The sequence below is a fragment of the Rana temporaria genome, chromosome 2, assembly GCF_905171775.1.
Source record: "Rana temporaria chromosome 2, aRanTem1.1, whole genome shotgun sequence".
NCBI classification, from domain to species: Eukaryota; Metazoa; Chordata; class Amphibia; order Anura; family Ranidae; genus Rana; species Rana temporaria.
The window spans coordinates 81,971,741-81,987,051 of record NC_053490.1 but is presented as its reverse complement, the minus strand read 5'-3'; the positions used below and the strand labels follow the sequence as shown (position 1 = coordinate 81,987,051).

The 15,311-nt window shown below is 43.3% G+C and overlaps 1 protein-coding gene across 1 annotated transcript in view; it reads left to right on the top strand.

Annotated features, from left to right (window-relative positions):
* TEX26 (testis expressed 26) overlaps nt 1-15,102 on the top strand; it is a 77,008-nt gene extending 61,906 nt beyond the window's left edge. Inside the window, exons 6-8 of the mRNA XM_040340458.1 lie at nt 6,397-6,573; nt 14,602-14,763; nt 14,865-15,102. Coding sequence (XP_040196392.1) covers nt 6,397-6,573; nt 14,602-14,763; nt 14,865-14,956 — 431 coding nt within the window. The 3' untranslated portion in view covers nt 14,957-15,102. The remainder of the gene's footprint in view (nt 1-6,396; nt 6,574-14,601; nt 14,764-14,864) is intronic.
* Nucleotides 15,103-15,311: the final 209 nt, after the last annotated feature.

The window sequence follows — 15,311 nt, the reverse complement described above, 5'->3', positions numbered from 1 at the left end:
ACTCTGTGTGTTCTCCTTCAATGACCATTCTTGTTCTGAACCCCCCCCCCCAGCCATTGACTGAGAAGCCTCCCCCCCAGCTCATATGCAGCTGAACAGAGGGAATGTGATCACTTATAAAAAAGGCATAAAATGTGATTTATAATGTGTGTGTGTTTGTGTTTTTTTTTATATATATATATAACTAATGCACAAATGTTTTGCATTTAATTTCTATTGTAAACGGAATGGGTTGTTTCCCCCCTAATATTGCCCAGTAAATTGCAGCAGTTTTATACTACATGCTGTTATAATGTCTGTATTTGTCTGATGTTTTCAATAGCTTGCCTCTCCAGTCCTGTCAAACTGGTATTGAGGTTAAATGTCTGTACAGCGTGATGGGACAGCTAATCTTTGTTTTCAAGGCGAGGGATAATAAGCAATACTAAACCTGCAGCACCTGTTACATTAATGTGAGTCAGTAAATCTTCTGACAGCATTTTGACAGGTCAAATTCAACAGTGATGATGAATGGGGAAGTTCCACTTGTTTGCTCCGCCCTCCTCTTCTACATTTGTCACTTTTTTTTGGGGGGGGGGGGGGCATACCTGGTTTTCACAGCTACTCACTTCCGGCCGGATCGAAGCAGCGATCTGAACGGAAGTTCAACCCCCCCCCCTTTGGCCACAGCCTTCTGGGACACTTTGGAGGTCCCAGAAAACTGCTCTTAAGCCGCAAAGCTTCACTGCCGGTTTCCCTTAGTTAAGATGCTGGTGCCTGAACCCTATGAAGCCCAATGAAGAATCGGCTCAGGTGAGGACATTGCTGGATCCCTGGACAGGTAAGTGTCCTTATATTAAAAGTCAACAGCTACAGTATTTGTAGCTGCTGTCTTTTAATTATTTGGCGGGAGACTAAGGCCCCTTTCAGACGGACGGCTGTTTTGCCGCAGTTAAAAGCACTACAAATGTTTTGTGAAATTCAAGGCTCCAGGCACTGCGATTAGCTGCATTTGCACATTGCGATTACATGCGTTTACGTGCGTTTAACTGCGGCTGCGTTTAGCTGCGGTATTCATTTCCATAGCAACCATTTGTTTCTTTTTTTTTTGTTTGGGTCCCTTGAATTCTAAAACGCTGCTATCACGCTGTTGACAAAAAAGACTGCGATTACCTGCGGTTATGTGCATATAGCTGCGCTACATCGCACCTGGACGCATTCAATTCTATTTTTTCTATTCGCACCAAACCGCATGTAACGTAATCGTGCGTAAACGCTGTGTGTGAATGGGGCCATAGGAAAACATTGTGTGCTTTTAGCTGCGGTAGAAAAATAGAAAATCCGCAGCTAAAAGCACCATTCTATCCGTCCGTCTGAAAGGGGCCTAAAGCTCCTCCTTTAACCACTTCCATACCGCTGGACGTCATATGAAGCCCTGGGCTTTCAGTGCAGCTGCAGGCATCATTCAGATATCTTTTTTTTTTTTGCCGGCTATTCCCTGCACAGTAAAAACAATCATAACGGCTGTTCGGCTACTTGATTGTTTTTACAGGCGGTAAGGGGGGACATCCCACCCCCTGCCGCCCTCTGGTGCTTCTATCGGCTCACCCGTGCAATCAGCGAGCCAGGGAATGAATCACCCGTTTACCATAGAGCGTACCGTAGACCAGATGGTCCCCAGCAATCTCTAAGACAGGGGTCTCAAACTCAAATTACCTGAGGGCCACAAGACAAGTTTTCATATGCCATGAGGGGCCGCATGCAAACTTTCAAACTTCAAAAACAACAGTACTGGTGTCAGCGAGCGCATTATTACCACCAGCACTGGTGTCAGCGAGCGCATTATTACCACCAGCACTGGTGTAAGTCAGGGTTTGACAAATTTGCTTGGAATCTCGGAGCCAGCTAAAAAAGTTAGGAGCCAGAAAACGCACCCCGTCCCGACGAGCTTGCGCTGAGCAGCACCCGCATATGTAAACGGTGTTCAAACCACACATGTGAGGTATCGCCGCGATTGGTAGAGTGAGAGCAATAATTCTAGCTCCTCTGTAACTTAAAACATGCAACCGGTAGATTTTTTTAAACGTCGCCTATGAAGATTTTAAAGGGTAAAAAAAGTTTGTCGGCATTCCACAAGCGGACACAATTTTGAAGCGTGACATGTTGGGTATGATTTTACTCGGCGTAACATTATCTTTCATAATATTAAAAAAAAATGGGGATGACTTTACTGTTGTCTTATTTTTTAATTTAAAAAAGTGTAATTTTTTCCCAAAAAAGTGCGCTTGTAAGACCGCTGCGCAAATACGGCGAAACAAAGTATTGCAACGATCGCTATTTTATTCTCTAGGGTGTTAGGATAAAAAATATATATAATGTTTGGGGGTTCTAATTAGAGGGAAGAAGATGGCAGTGAAAATAGTGTAAAATGACATTAGAATTGCTGTTTAACTTGTAATGCCAACGGCCACCACCAGATGGCGCCAGCTCAAAAAAAAAAAAAATTTTTTTTTTTTTTTTGCTCCCCTCACTTCCACCCTGCCTGGGGGCCATTTATAACTGGTCCGCGGGCCGCAAATGGCCCGCGGGCCGGTACTTTGAGACCACTGCTCTAAGACCTTCGGAGGCCGGGCGATGTAAACACTGCTATTTTTTTTCGGCTGGGAAGCCAATGTCTTTTTTTGCTCTCATGCTTTCTAGCCTAGAGGCGAGATCTGGGGACTTATAGACCCCAGATCTCACTGTAAAGAGGACCTGTCATGCCCAATTACTATTACAAGGGATGTTTACATTCCTTGTAACAGGAATAACAGTGATCAAGAAAAACATTTTTTTAAGGTTAAAGTGCCCCCGCCCCCTCATGCTCGCACGCAGAAGCGAAAGCATACGCAGGTTGCGTACGCATATGTAAACGACATTCAAACCACACTTGTGAGGTATTTATGCAAACGTTAAAGCGAGAGCAAAAATTCTAGCCCATGACCTCCTCTGTAACTCTAAACGGGTAACCTGTAAAAAATGTAAAGCGTAGCCTAAGGAAATGTTTACGTACCGAAGTGGCGCCATTCCACGAGTGTGCGCAATTTTCAAGCACGACAGGTTAGGTATCTATTTACTCAGCGTAATCGTCATCTTTCACATTATACAATAAAAAAAATGGGTTAACTTTACTGTTTTTTTTTTTTTTTTTTTGGTTTTTAAACTGACAGTTTTATTGATTTTCAACAATGTCGAACAGAAAAAAACAAGATGGCATATGAAAGTTTTAGTAGGCATAGAACAGGGAAGACACTCTCTCTTAAGATACAGCCAGCGGGGAGACTTGGTTATATAGACACTAACAATGTATATTAACATCAAATCATCTGGTTACGATTCACATTGGTGAATCAGCTACATATAAACCGCACAAGTACGTGTAGCCTTATAAAAAATAAAGGAAGAGGATCGAGCAGAACCAAGAGGGCAAGAGAACAGAAAGAGAATAGAGAGGAAAGGGATAGAGAGAAAGGAGTAGGAAGGGACAGCCACCCATTTTTTATTTCTTTTTTTAATTCATGAAAGTGTTTTATTTCCCTCCAAAAAAAATCAAAAATTGTAAATTGTCTCCAGCATTGTTCCTGTTTCTTCCTACAGGAGGCTGACATTTTGCTGAAGCCCAGAGCCCCTGAATATCAGTAAATCATTAAGTGGAACTAAACCCATCAATCTCTGTTTAAAAAACAGTTCCATTACCAGAATGCCAGGATTGCTAGTTGTCACATTTTATTGTGTCATCCACCAAACTGTCAAACCATCAAATGGCTGGTGTCGTAACTCATCACATGTGCAGCACCATGGCAGTTGCAGATCAAACAGAAGCAGCTTCCTTGACCGTAAGGCTCTGTTCACACCTAGGCGTATATACGCCTGAAGCGCGACGCCGCAGCAGCCCCTAAGACGCTGGAGGGATGATTTTACATTGCCCTCTATGGAGATGGTTCATATCTCCACGCCGAACGCCGTACGCCTGCCGCCTGAAAACAAGTCCCGGACCTTTTTTTCAGGCGGCTTTCGGCGTTCGGCATAGGAGATGTGGACCTGGGGGTAAGCTGCATTCACAATTGCGGCGTTTTGTCGCCGCAAATCGCGGTACAAAACGCCGCCATTTGTACATTAATGCCCCCCATACCATTGGAAATGCAGGCTTTTGAGCTGTGCACAGATAACAATCCGGAAGGTCCCTCTCCTCTTTAGTCTGGAGGATGCATCGCCCATGGTTGCCAAAAGAATGTCAAATTTTAATTTGTCAGACCACAAAACAATTTTCCACTTTGGAACAAACCATTTTAAATGAGCTTTGACCCAGAGAAGATGACAGCATTTCTGGATCATGCTCAGATATGGCTTCTTCTTTGCATGAATAGAGCTTTACCTTGTATTTTTGGAAGTATACCTGAACTTATGCAGTGATGTCCATCACAGCATCATGCCTGTTTTTAACGCAGTGCCGTCTGAGGGCCCAAAGATCACAGGCATCAAATATTGTGTTTCGGCCTTGTCCCTTGCGCACAGAGATTTCTCTAGATTCTCTAAATCTTTTGATATTATGTACTGTAGATATATATACAAACAGTGTAGCGCTGGAACTTAAGTCAAAGTGAATAAATCAATAAACATGAATTATGGAAAATGGGTGACAATCAAAAACAATGAAGTGAAGATCTAAGGATATATGCTAATAACATATATTAAATGTAACATAGTGAAGGATCAGTAAATAAATAAGTCCGATGGGTCAAACAGATAAAAGTCCAAAGGAAAATTCTGAAGGATGTTGTGAACGTCCAATGTGTGTTGAATAATTCCAAAGAGACGTGAAATCAGCCCATCACCTGATAGTAAAATAAAAGGCTTACCAGAAAGCCTGTGACTGCCCTTCTCAGGGGGGTCAAACAGGCATGTAGGATGAAGGTTATCCTGAAGAACTGCTGAGAAGATCCGTCTCTCACGCTTATGATGGCTCTAAACCACGGCTCGCAGGTCCCTCCAAGAGTGCCACAGATATGTGTATGTAGTGATGAAATACACACTCAGAATAGGGGTGAGTATACCGCAGTGGAAGAGAAACAAAAAAAGAGTTCCATAGTGCAGGCGTATAAAAATTAAGAGGATTTATTGATAACAATAAAATACAGACTCTCGTAATCAGCGAGAGGTGATAAATATTCTTGCAAGGAGATAAAAACAAAAAGCTCTGTTTAGCGTCAGGCCGCCTATGGGGAAGAGAAACCGTGCATGCGCAATGCGTGTGTGTGTGTGTCGCCCGAATTGCGTAGTTTCTCTTCCCCATGGGTGGCCTGACGCCAAAAATGTTTATCAACAAAAATTAAACATTGGATTAAAATACACAATTCCAATGGTTATCACCATATAGGTAAATACAAGAAGAACCTTCTTTACAGCCGACGCGTTTCGGAATAACCTTCTTCAGGGGTGTGTAGAGAAGGACAATTAGTTCATGTATTATAAAGGATGATGAATATTTCATTCGATACGTTTTAAAAGAATTGAAAATATACACAACACGCTGGGTTCAAGCAATGAGGTTGCCAGTCAAAGAAGGGTATCGGGGTGTACAATTAATGCAGGTTTGGGATGTTCATCCTGTTAGGGAGAAATTATTCCAAAGATCAAGATGCCAGTGGATCAGCCAGAAGGGATATACTGGGACTGGGATGGAGGTCCCTGATTATATGAGATCCGCAACAAACCTAATAATGTCCGCTGTCAAACAGTACACTGAATTATTGACAGGAACAACCTCACAGCTTGCCAACCCAGCAAAGAATGCAGGTTTTTCTTGTATTTACCTATATGGTGATAACCATTGGAATTGTGTATTTTAATTCAATGTTTCATTTTTTTTGATAAATATGTACAATTGTGAATAAAACCCTTTTTTTACTCTCAATATCCTGTATATTTTGGAATACTATTAGTGCCTTAAAAGTCCAACCAGGGGACCCCCTTTTCTTTTCTGCCTTGTGACTTGGGTAGTGCTCATTCGGGTTTACTGAGTCTGTTCCTGTGTCTGTTTTTTATATGTCAGAATTTAAAGGAATGATTTAGCAACCATGATATTCAATGTTATATTTGCTGTTTTATGAGTAAGGTTTTTGTTGTGCTTTGTGAGCTTCAAAGATATGTCTTTAGAATGCAATACATTCACAGTTTAATAAATAAACATATGTTTGCTGATAGATTAAAGGTTTTAGAGTAAATACGACCAGTTGTCCTTTTCAATATCAGGGTAACGGAGCTTTGCAGATATTGATTCTTTTTTTTCTTTTTATAATATCAGTTATAGTTGTAACTGTCTTGAATTGGTGATATCAATGTGCGTAGCAATTTACATGTGTCTAATATCGCATGCAGGTTATCAAATGAAATATGCTATAGATGCTCCACCGGACTGGAGAAAAGAAATCCCAAAACCTTTAGCCACCGAGTCACGGTTTCATTATCAAGTTCAACCTCGTGCTCCAGAACTGGATGACGTCACTCACAAATACGGATGTTACTCAACCAAACACCTCACAGCAAAGGGAGTTAGTAAGTTCCATCTGGATCATATTAACATGTACCATGTTATTTCTGTAAATGTGGAGGAAGTTAGCCATTTAAAATGTAGTCTTGATAAGGCTCAAATTGTATATAATGGCTAAAAAACAAAGGACCAGATCCACAAAGATCTGCCTATCTTTAGGCAGGCGTAGCGTATCTCAGATACACTACGCCGCCGTAACTTAGAGCGTAGTTTCCGTATCCAGAAAGAATTTGCGCCGTAAGTTACGGCGGCGTAGTGTAAATGTGTCGGCGTAAGGGCGCGAAATTCAAATGACTAAGATGTGGGCGTGTTTTATGTTAATTCATCTTGACCCCGCGTAAATGACGTTTTTTTTTTAACGGCGCATGCGCCGTCCGTGGGGGTATCCCAGTGCGCATGCTCGAAATCACGTCGCAAATAGTCACTGCTTTCGACGTGAACGTAATTTACGCAAAGCCCTATTCGCGAACGTTTTACGGAAACGTCGGAAAATTCAACGCTGTCCCGACGTCCATACTTAACATTGCGTACGCCTCATAGACCCAGGGGTAACGTTACGCCGAAAAAAGCCTTACGTAAACGACGTAAAAAAATGCGCCGGGCGGACGTACGTTTGAGGATCGGCGTATCTAGCTAATGTGCATACTCTACGCGGAAATCAGCGGAAGCGCCACCTAGCGGCCAGCGTAAATATGCACCTAAGATCCGACGGCGTACTAAGACGTACGTCAGTCGGATCGAGCCCACATTCAGTCGTATCTTGTTTTGTGGATACAAAACAAAGATACGACGGGGGGACGTAGAACTTACGCGGCGTATCAATAGATACGTTGGCGTAAGTTCTTTGTGGATCTGGCCCAAAGAGCATTTTATCCCATACAGCTGGTGTCCATATTTATGTAAGTAAAATTTTACCCTGAAAAAAAAAAATTCTGGCATGCACAGTTTTTTTTTTTTTTTGTAAAAGAGACTTTATAGAGTGTACTTATAAAAAATAAATTGCAAATTGTTCAGTGAAAACGAATGAAAAATAATTCTGTGCAAATGGGGCAAGAAGAAAAAAATTAATTAATGGTTATTTTCTGTGTTGGATGAATGTTTTCATTGATACAGGGCCAGTTCAAACCAGATGCAGTGCCGTACAGTTTCGTGTGCATTTTTTCTGCACTAAAAATGCATGCACAGTGTTTTCCATGTATTCCAATGGCTCTAGTTGGCTCTAGTTCACACCATGCAGTCAGTTTCCGGTGCAGTATCTGACCAGAAACTGACTGCATGGTGTGAACTAGAGCCAACTAGAGCCATTGGAATACATGGAAAACACTGTGCATGCATTTTGTGCAGAAAAAATGCACACGGAACTGTACAGAACTGCGTCTGGTGTGAACTGGCCCTAAAAATGGAAAATGCTGTATTTGGACACTAGATGGTGCTAAGTATTGTAAGAAATTCTATGATAATTTGTACCATCTAGTGGGCAAATGTAATATTTACCAAACATTTTTTGCTAAAGAAAAAAGGTACTTTCATTGAACAAATTTATTTATCAATACACCTCAAATGTATTTTCTGCAACAATACTCCCTTCCCTTTATCCATTTTTTGTAACACTGCATGCAGTGTACTTTCTCAGTCTCTGTCACGTGCCAGAGTGAAGCTAGGTGTGCAGAACAGTTGAACTCCATAGCACAAGCTTGAGAGTTTCATCATCACAGGCTGCCCTTTACCAATGTAAAGGGTAAATCCACTTAAAGCTGGGTAACGTGGAGAAAATGGTGCTGGTATTCACTTGCATGCCTCTTGGGGAATTAAATGGGTTTATATATAAAAACTACCGGTAGTTGCTGTGCTTTAGCCCAGCAAAATGATCACTGTGTTGTTTGTAATATGATTATCTTCTATGATCCTCGGCTCCATCTAGTGGCCATAATGCGGTTTTTTAATTAATATGCTATTTCAGAAAAATACCGAACTATGGCCACTAGATGGAGTTAACAATCACCACACTGATTGCATTAAAATATACATTGATATGCATAGTTGCAGTTGTGCCTTTTTATATCTGCCTGGAGTTCAGTATTATTATTATATGGGATTTATATAGCGCCAACAGTTTATGCAGCACTTTACAATATAAAGGGGACTGTACAATTACAATACAGTTCAATACAGAAGGAATAGGAGGGCTCTGCTCATAGAGGTTACAATCTAAAAGAAGGGGGAGGTGGTACAAAAGGTAATAGCTGCAAGAGATGATCTGACGGCGGTGACTCAAGTACAGTTCTTAGGTGGGGTTGAGATAAGCTTCCCTGAATAAATGAGTTTTCAAGAATCGCCTAAAGGCAGACAGGGTAGAACCTAACCGGACATACTGGGGCAGAGAGTTCCAGAGGATGGGAGAGGCTCTGGAGAAGTCCTGAAGGCGAGTGTGGGAGGAGGTAGCAAGGGAGATAGAGAGCAGGAGCTCTTGGGAGGAGCAGAGAGGACGATTTGGGCGATATCTGCAGATGAGGTTGGGGAAATAGCTGGGGGCAGTGTTGTGGATGGCCTTGTACGTTATGGTTAGTATTTTAAATTTGATATGTTTGGCTAGGGGAAGCCAGTGAAGAGATTGGCAGAGAGGGACAGCAGTCACGGATCAGTTAGCAAGCTGTATAAGGACGCGTACACACAGTTGGTCAAAACCGATGAAAACAGACTGAAGGACCTTTTCATCGGACCAAACCGACCAGTGTTTTTTCTTTTAAGTCTAAACACTGCATAGCGCTGCTTTAGCCTTATGGCTCATCAGACATGGACTTTTAGGGCTTATGAGTATCATTTTTTTTTGTGATTATAGCAGCTGCTTGTTTTATTTTTAATTGTATTAATTTATCCAAGCGCCAGATAAGTGATATTAGATTACTTTAGGTTTGAATAAATAATAATACATTTTTTTTTTAAAATGACGCCTCTCGCAAAATGGTGAAAATCGAAGGTATGCAAAACTGTAAATAAGTAGCTTACTCAAAAAATCTGGGGCCATATTCTGAGTATAGTTACGATGGAGTATCTCAGGATACTCCGTCGTATCTCTCTTTTTTGGCCTGCGTATCTATGCGAGTGATTCTTAGAATCATTTTTGCATAGATACGCCTAAGATCCGACATGTGTAAGTCACTTACACTGTCGGATCTTAAATGTAATTACCCAGCCGGGCGCTAGGTGGCGTTTACATTCAGGTCTCATTTGTTTATGCAAATGAGCCTGATACGCCGATTCCCGAACGAATTCGCGTCGCGTAACCGTCGCTAATGTTGTTTGCGTAAGCGTAAGGTTACCCCTGCTGTATGAGGGGTAACCTTACGCCAGTCCCACGTACGCCATGTTAAGTATGGCGTCGGGTCCGCGTCGTCTTTTCCCGTCGGGTACGTCGTTTCCCTAAGTCGTTCTTGAATACGACTTTACGTCAATGACGCACACGTCGGCGTCATTGACGTTTTCCGCCGAGAACTGGAGCATGCGCACTGGGCTATTTTAAGCCCGGCGCATGCGCAGTTCGTTCGAATCGGGGGGGGGGGGGTTAATTTAAATACAAGCCGCCCCCTTGGAGTTACGCGGGGATACACCGGGCCAATTACACTCCGCCGCCCCAAACTACGGAGCAAGTGTTTGGGGAATACAGCACTTGCTCCTGTAGGTTGGGGCGGCGGAGTGTAAATGGCTTACGCGACGCCCGCCCAAAATCTACGGGAATATGGCCCCTGGAGTTTATCATTTTTCACTTACGTCTTTTAGAGGTTGTAAAAGACCTCCCCAAACCATACATATTCTGACCCCCCCAAACCATACATTTTCTGAAACCCCCTCCCCCTAAACCATTAATATTCTGACCCCCCCCCCCAAACCATACATTTTCTGAAACCCCCCCCCCCCCCAAACCATACATTTTCTGAAACCCCCCCCCCCTAAACCATAAATCTTCTGAAACCCCCCCCCCCTAAACCATACATATTCTGAATCCCCCCCCCCCCCCAACCATACATTTTCTGAAACGCCCCCTAAACCATACATATTCTGGCACCCCCCCCCCCCCCCCCAAACCATACATTTTCTGAAAGCATAGGACTGGTAGAATAAAAAGATGGTGCTACCGATTTTGTAGGTCCTGTGATAATTGTGCAAATGATTATCAAATCAATATTTTTGCTAAAGATGCACTATAATTATTATTACCGGACACCAACACAACATAACTTATAGAATTTCAACTAAATTCCAACTAAAACTTAGATAAAAATATTGAGTTAATATATAATGCTCTGGGGGTCATTCACATGGGTGATGTGGTTTAAAAAAAATATGAATCAGCAGTTTATTTATGTGGCTAGAGTTGCATGGAGGCAGACTATATTACATTATGGGGACACGGCAGCTTTATGAACACAGCCACAGGCCCAAAATGAATAGGCATGTAGGTGCAGGTGCGCAGCCCTGAGTCCACTGTGCATTCAGCTGCTCCCCTGGAAAACTGTCAAATTAGGACCTCGGTCTATGTTCATACAGCTGCTACGTCCCGATACAGAACGCTCCATCCTGAGCACCTGTGTGAGCCCTTAATTGTGTGTTGTTTTTTTTTTTTTTTAAACAATCCTATTCTGGTGAGGAGGCTTTGGTGAAATGTTAAAAGTCTCAACAGACTCCTAGTGTCATACTTTTGAGACAAAGAACGTGATTAAGGACACAGATTCCTCAATCCCTTTCTCTGAAGCTTCAGCTGCACTGCAGAATAGACGAACAGGAAGTTCATCTGTTTATTCACAAACGGAAGCATAGTAAACAAAATTTCAGTACTGATCACTCACTGGGGTTGATTTACTAAAACTGGAGAGTGCAAAACCTGGTGCAGCTCTGCACAGAAACCAACTTCCAGGTTTTAGTGTCAAAGCTTAATTGAGCAAGCTGAAGTTAGAGGCTCCCATGCACAGCTGCACCAGGTTTTGCACTCTCCACTGTGTTCATTCAGGAAATGAAGGGATTGGTAAAAGTTGACCAACTCCCTGCTCTTCGTTCTGAAACCAATCTCCCTGTGCCCTAACAGCAGATGATAGCCGGCAGGAGGGAGAAGAAGAGAAGCAGGGCTGTGTGGGGTTCCAAGGAATCTGTGCTGCAGGAGGGGAATCTAAATTAGGTGGGGAGGATGGGAGTGGTGGGGGGATCTATTCTGACAAACAATTTTCCTGTAGCTCCCTACAGAAGGTGACAGCCAGCCGGAGGGAGAGGAAGAGAAGCAGGCAGCGCTGCAGTGGGCACTGGAGGATAGGTGTTGCCAGGGTGGAGAATCGGAGTAACAGGGGGAAGATTGGAGCGGTGGGGGCGTTTTAGAGAGCGGGGGAAGTGCCAGAGTGAAAAGAAGTGGTGGAAGCAGAGGAGATAGGACAAGAACAGAGGCAAGTTGGAAAGTGGATCACATTTCAGGTGAATAGCTACGATCAGCAACAATTTTTCTATAAATTCAGGATCACTTAACCACTTCACTACTAGCCCATAGTCATTTGACGTCCACAGAGGGGATCTTCCATCCTGGGTGGACGTCATATGAAGTCCTGGGCTTTGTGCAGTGATATCTGAATGATGCCTGCGGCTAGAGGCATCATTCAGATATCATTCTTTCGTGCCGGCTATAAGAATGATCATAGTGGCGGTTCCGCCGCTTTATCGTTCTTTTAGGCGGCGGGAGGGGACATCCCCCCCCTCCCGCCGCCATCCGGTGCTTCTCCAGGCTCTCCCATGCCATCGGGGGCCCGGAGAAAGAATCGTCTGGCGCAGGCTAGGAAGCATAGAGATGACTGGTGACCAGATGGTCATCAGTCATCTCTATGACCGTCGGAGGCCCGGGTGCGATGTGATGACGTCACACCAGGGTACCCAGAAGTAAACAAAGCCGCGATTGCGGCTAGTAAGCATGAGATCAGTGATTTTTTTTTTCACAATCTCATGCTTTCCAGCCTGGAGGAGAGATGTGGGGTCTTATTGACCCCGCATCTCTCTATAAAGAGGACATGTCACACACATTTCCTATTACAAGGGATGTTTACATTCCTTGTAATAGGAATAAAAGTGAAAAAAAAGTGTCAAAAAATAAATTACAAATAAATAAATAAAACTCCCCTGTCCCTGGTAGCTCACACGCAGAAGCGAACGCATGCGTAAGTCCCGCCCACATATGTAAACGCCGTTCAAACCACATATGTGAAGTATCGCCGCGTGCGTTAGAGTGCCAGCAACAATTCTCGCACTAGACCTCCTCTGTAAATTTAAACTGGTAACCTGTAAAAAAAATTAAAGCATCGCCTACGAAGTACCAAAGTTTGGCGCTATTCCATAAGTGTGCGCAATTTTAAAGCGTGACATGTTAGGTATCTATTTACTCGGCGTAACATCATCTTTCCTATTTTACAAAAAAATTGTGCTAACTTTACTGTTTTGTTATTTTTTTAATTCATGAAACCATTTTTTTTCCCAAAAAAAGGCGTTTGAAAAATTATTGCACAAATACCGTGCAAGATAAAACGTTGCAATGACTGTCGTTTTATTCCCTAAGATGTCTGCTAAAAAAAAACATATACAATGTTTGGGGGTTCTGCGTAATTTTCTAGCAAAAGAATGATGATTTGTACATGTAGGAGAGAAGTGCCAGAATACGCCCGGTATTGAGGTGGGTATAAAAGCCCGGTATTGAAGGGGTTAAATACAAGCAACATATGGCATACTGACTTGGCCAGCTAGAAGCCATTCTATCCCACGTGTTGCTGTCAGTGAAAAGGTTAAACGTTTCCTGAAAGCCAGTCAGTGAATTACGACTGATTTTTGGGGCACTAGAAACATTGGCCCAGATTCAGTAAGAATCTGCGCCTTTCTTACGCAGGCACAGGGCAGCATTTTTGCCCTGCGCCCGCGCAAATTTTCTGCGCTGCCCGCGTTTCACGGAGCAGAAGCTCCGTAAATTGCGGGGGCGCTGTGTTAACTTTCCCGGCGTAAGGGTGCCCCAATGTAAATGATCCCGCCGGGGCGGGAATCATTTCAATCAGGCGCGCTCCCGCGCCGAGCGTAGAGCGCATGCTCCGTCGGGAAACTTTCCCGACGTGCATTGCGGCAAATGGCGTCGCAAGGACGTCATTTGCTTCAAAGTGAACGTGAATGGCGTCCAGCGCCATTCACGATCCACTTACGCAAACGACGTAAAATTTGAACGTCGCGACGCGGGAACGTGGCCATCCTATAGCATTGGCTGCGCCTGCTATTAGGATGTGTAACGTTACGCGTAACCCGACGTACGCAAATTACGTAATTTGCGTACGCAGGGCCCGCGCAAGTTTGTGAATCGGTGTTAGTATGCAATTTGCATACTATACACAGATCACAATGGGAGCGCCCCCTAGCGGTTTTCGCTAGAATGCAGCCTAAAATCTGCGTGGCATAAGAGCCTTATGCCGCGCAGATTTTAGGCTGCAGTCGGCGTAGCGATGTTCCTGAATCAGGAGCATTCGCTACGCCGGAGCAAGTAAGCAATTGCGCCGTGTAACCTATGGTTACACGGGCGCAATTGCTTCTTGAATCTGGCCCATTGACTAAGGCCTCGTACACACGGCCGAGGAACTCGACGGGCGAAACACATCGTTTTGCTCTTCGAGTTCCTTGTGAAGCCGCCGAGGATCTCGGCGAGCCAACTTTTCCCATTGCCGTCGGGGAAAAATAAGACATGCTTTTTTTTTTGGCCCAACGAGATCCTCGGCGGTTTCCTCGTTGAAAAGTGTACACACGACCGGTTTCCTCGTCCAAAAAAAAAAGCTTCTTGCTGGTTTTTGCCGAGAAACTCTGCCGCGTGTACGAGGCCTGATTCTAGTTCCTTCAATCAGTTCTGTGTGTGGTCTCCACTGTATATGACCTTTGTATAATGGTATCATCTGCACAATAATTATACCCAAGATGATTGACGCAGGCACAGCTCAAATTTTTAAACCTGTCCTATTTAATTTCCCTTGACATTTTAGTTCCTGCCGTGACATATGCTCATATCAGAAACCAACAAAACAGAACTCAGCTGACCACATATCAGAGACATTTCGGAAAGGAGTATGTTGACCTTTCTGGTCTTGTAGCTTCACTGAATCCCGCAGAGCTGGCATGCTATCTAAAGAGTGTCCCTAATGAAGGTAATGGATGTCTTTATCATTCTTCTGTATACCATGATTTCTCTGAAAAGGAAATTGCTTTTTTTTTGAGCGACTTACATGAAATTTCTTACAAATGACAGAAAGAAGAATGCTTGAGAAGTTTCTAAAAGCCTTCCGGGAAAATGACAATCAACACTTAGAAACAAAATCAACTCAAACCAAATTAAACTGATGACTGGAAGAAGACGTGACTTTCTACTGCTAATCTGTGTGACAATTTCCCCCCCTCTAAGATGATCGTTGTGAAATTCTGGTGTTAAAAAAAGACTATCCTGACAAGGTTTTGATTGCCTAATTCATAAAATGGATATTTCTTGAGTGCTTCTATTTTGTGTTGCAACCTATAGAGATCCTCTTTCCTTTCCTATTTTAACCAGGAATAGATTTAAATTTCCACTGCAACACCACCCTTCATGAAATTTGATGCAGTAATATAACTCAGTTTCTGGGGGTCACTTCAAACAAGGGACAAGCGCAATGGCCCTGAAGCATCTAAGGGAGGGCCTTGTTAATTGAATCAGTATTTT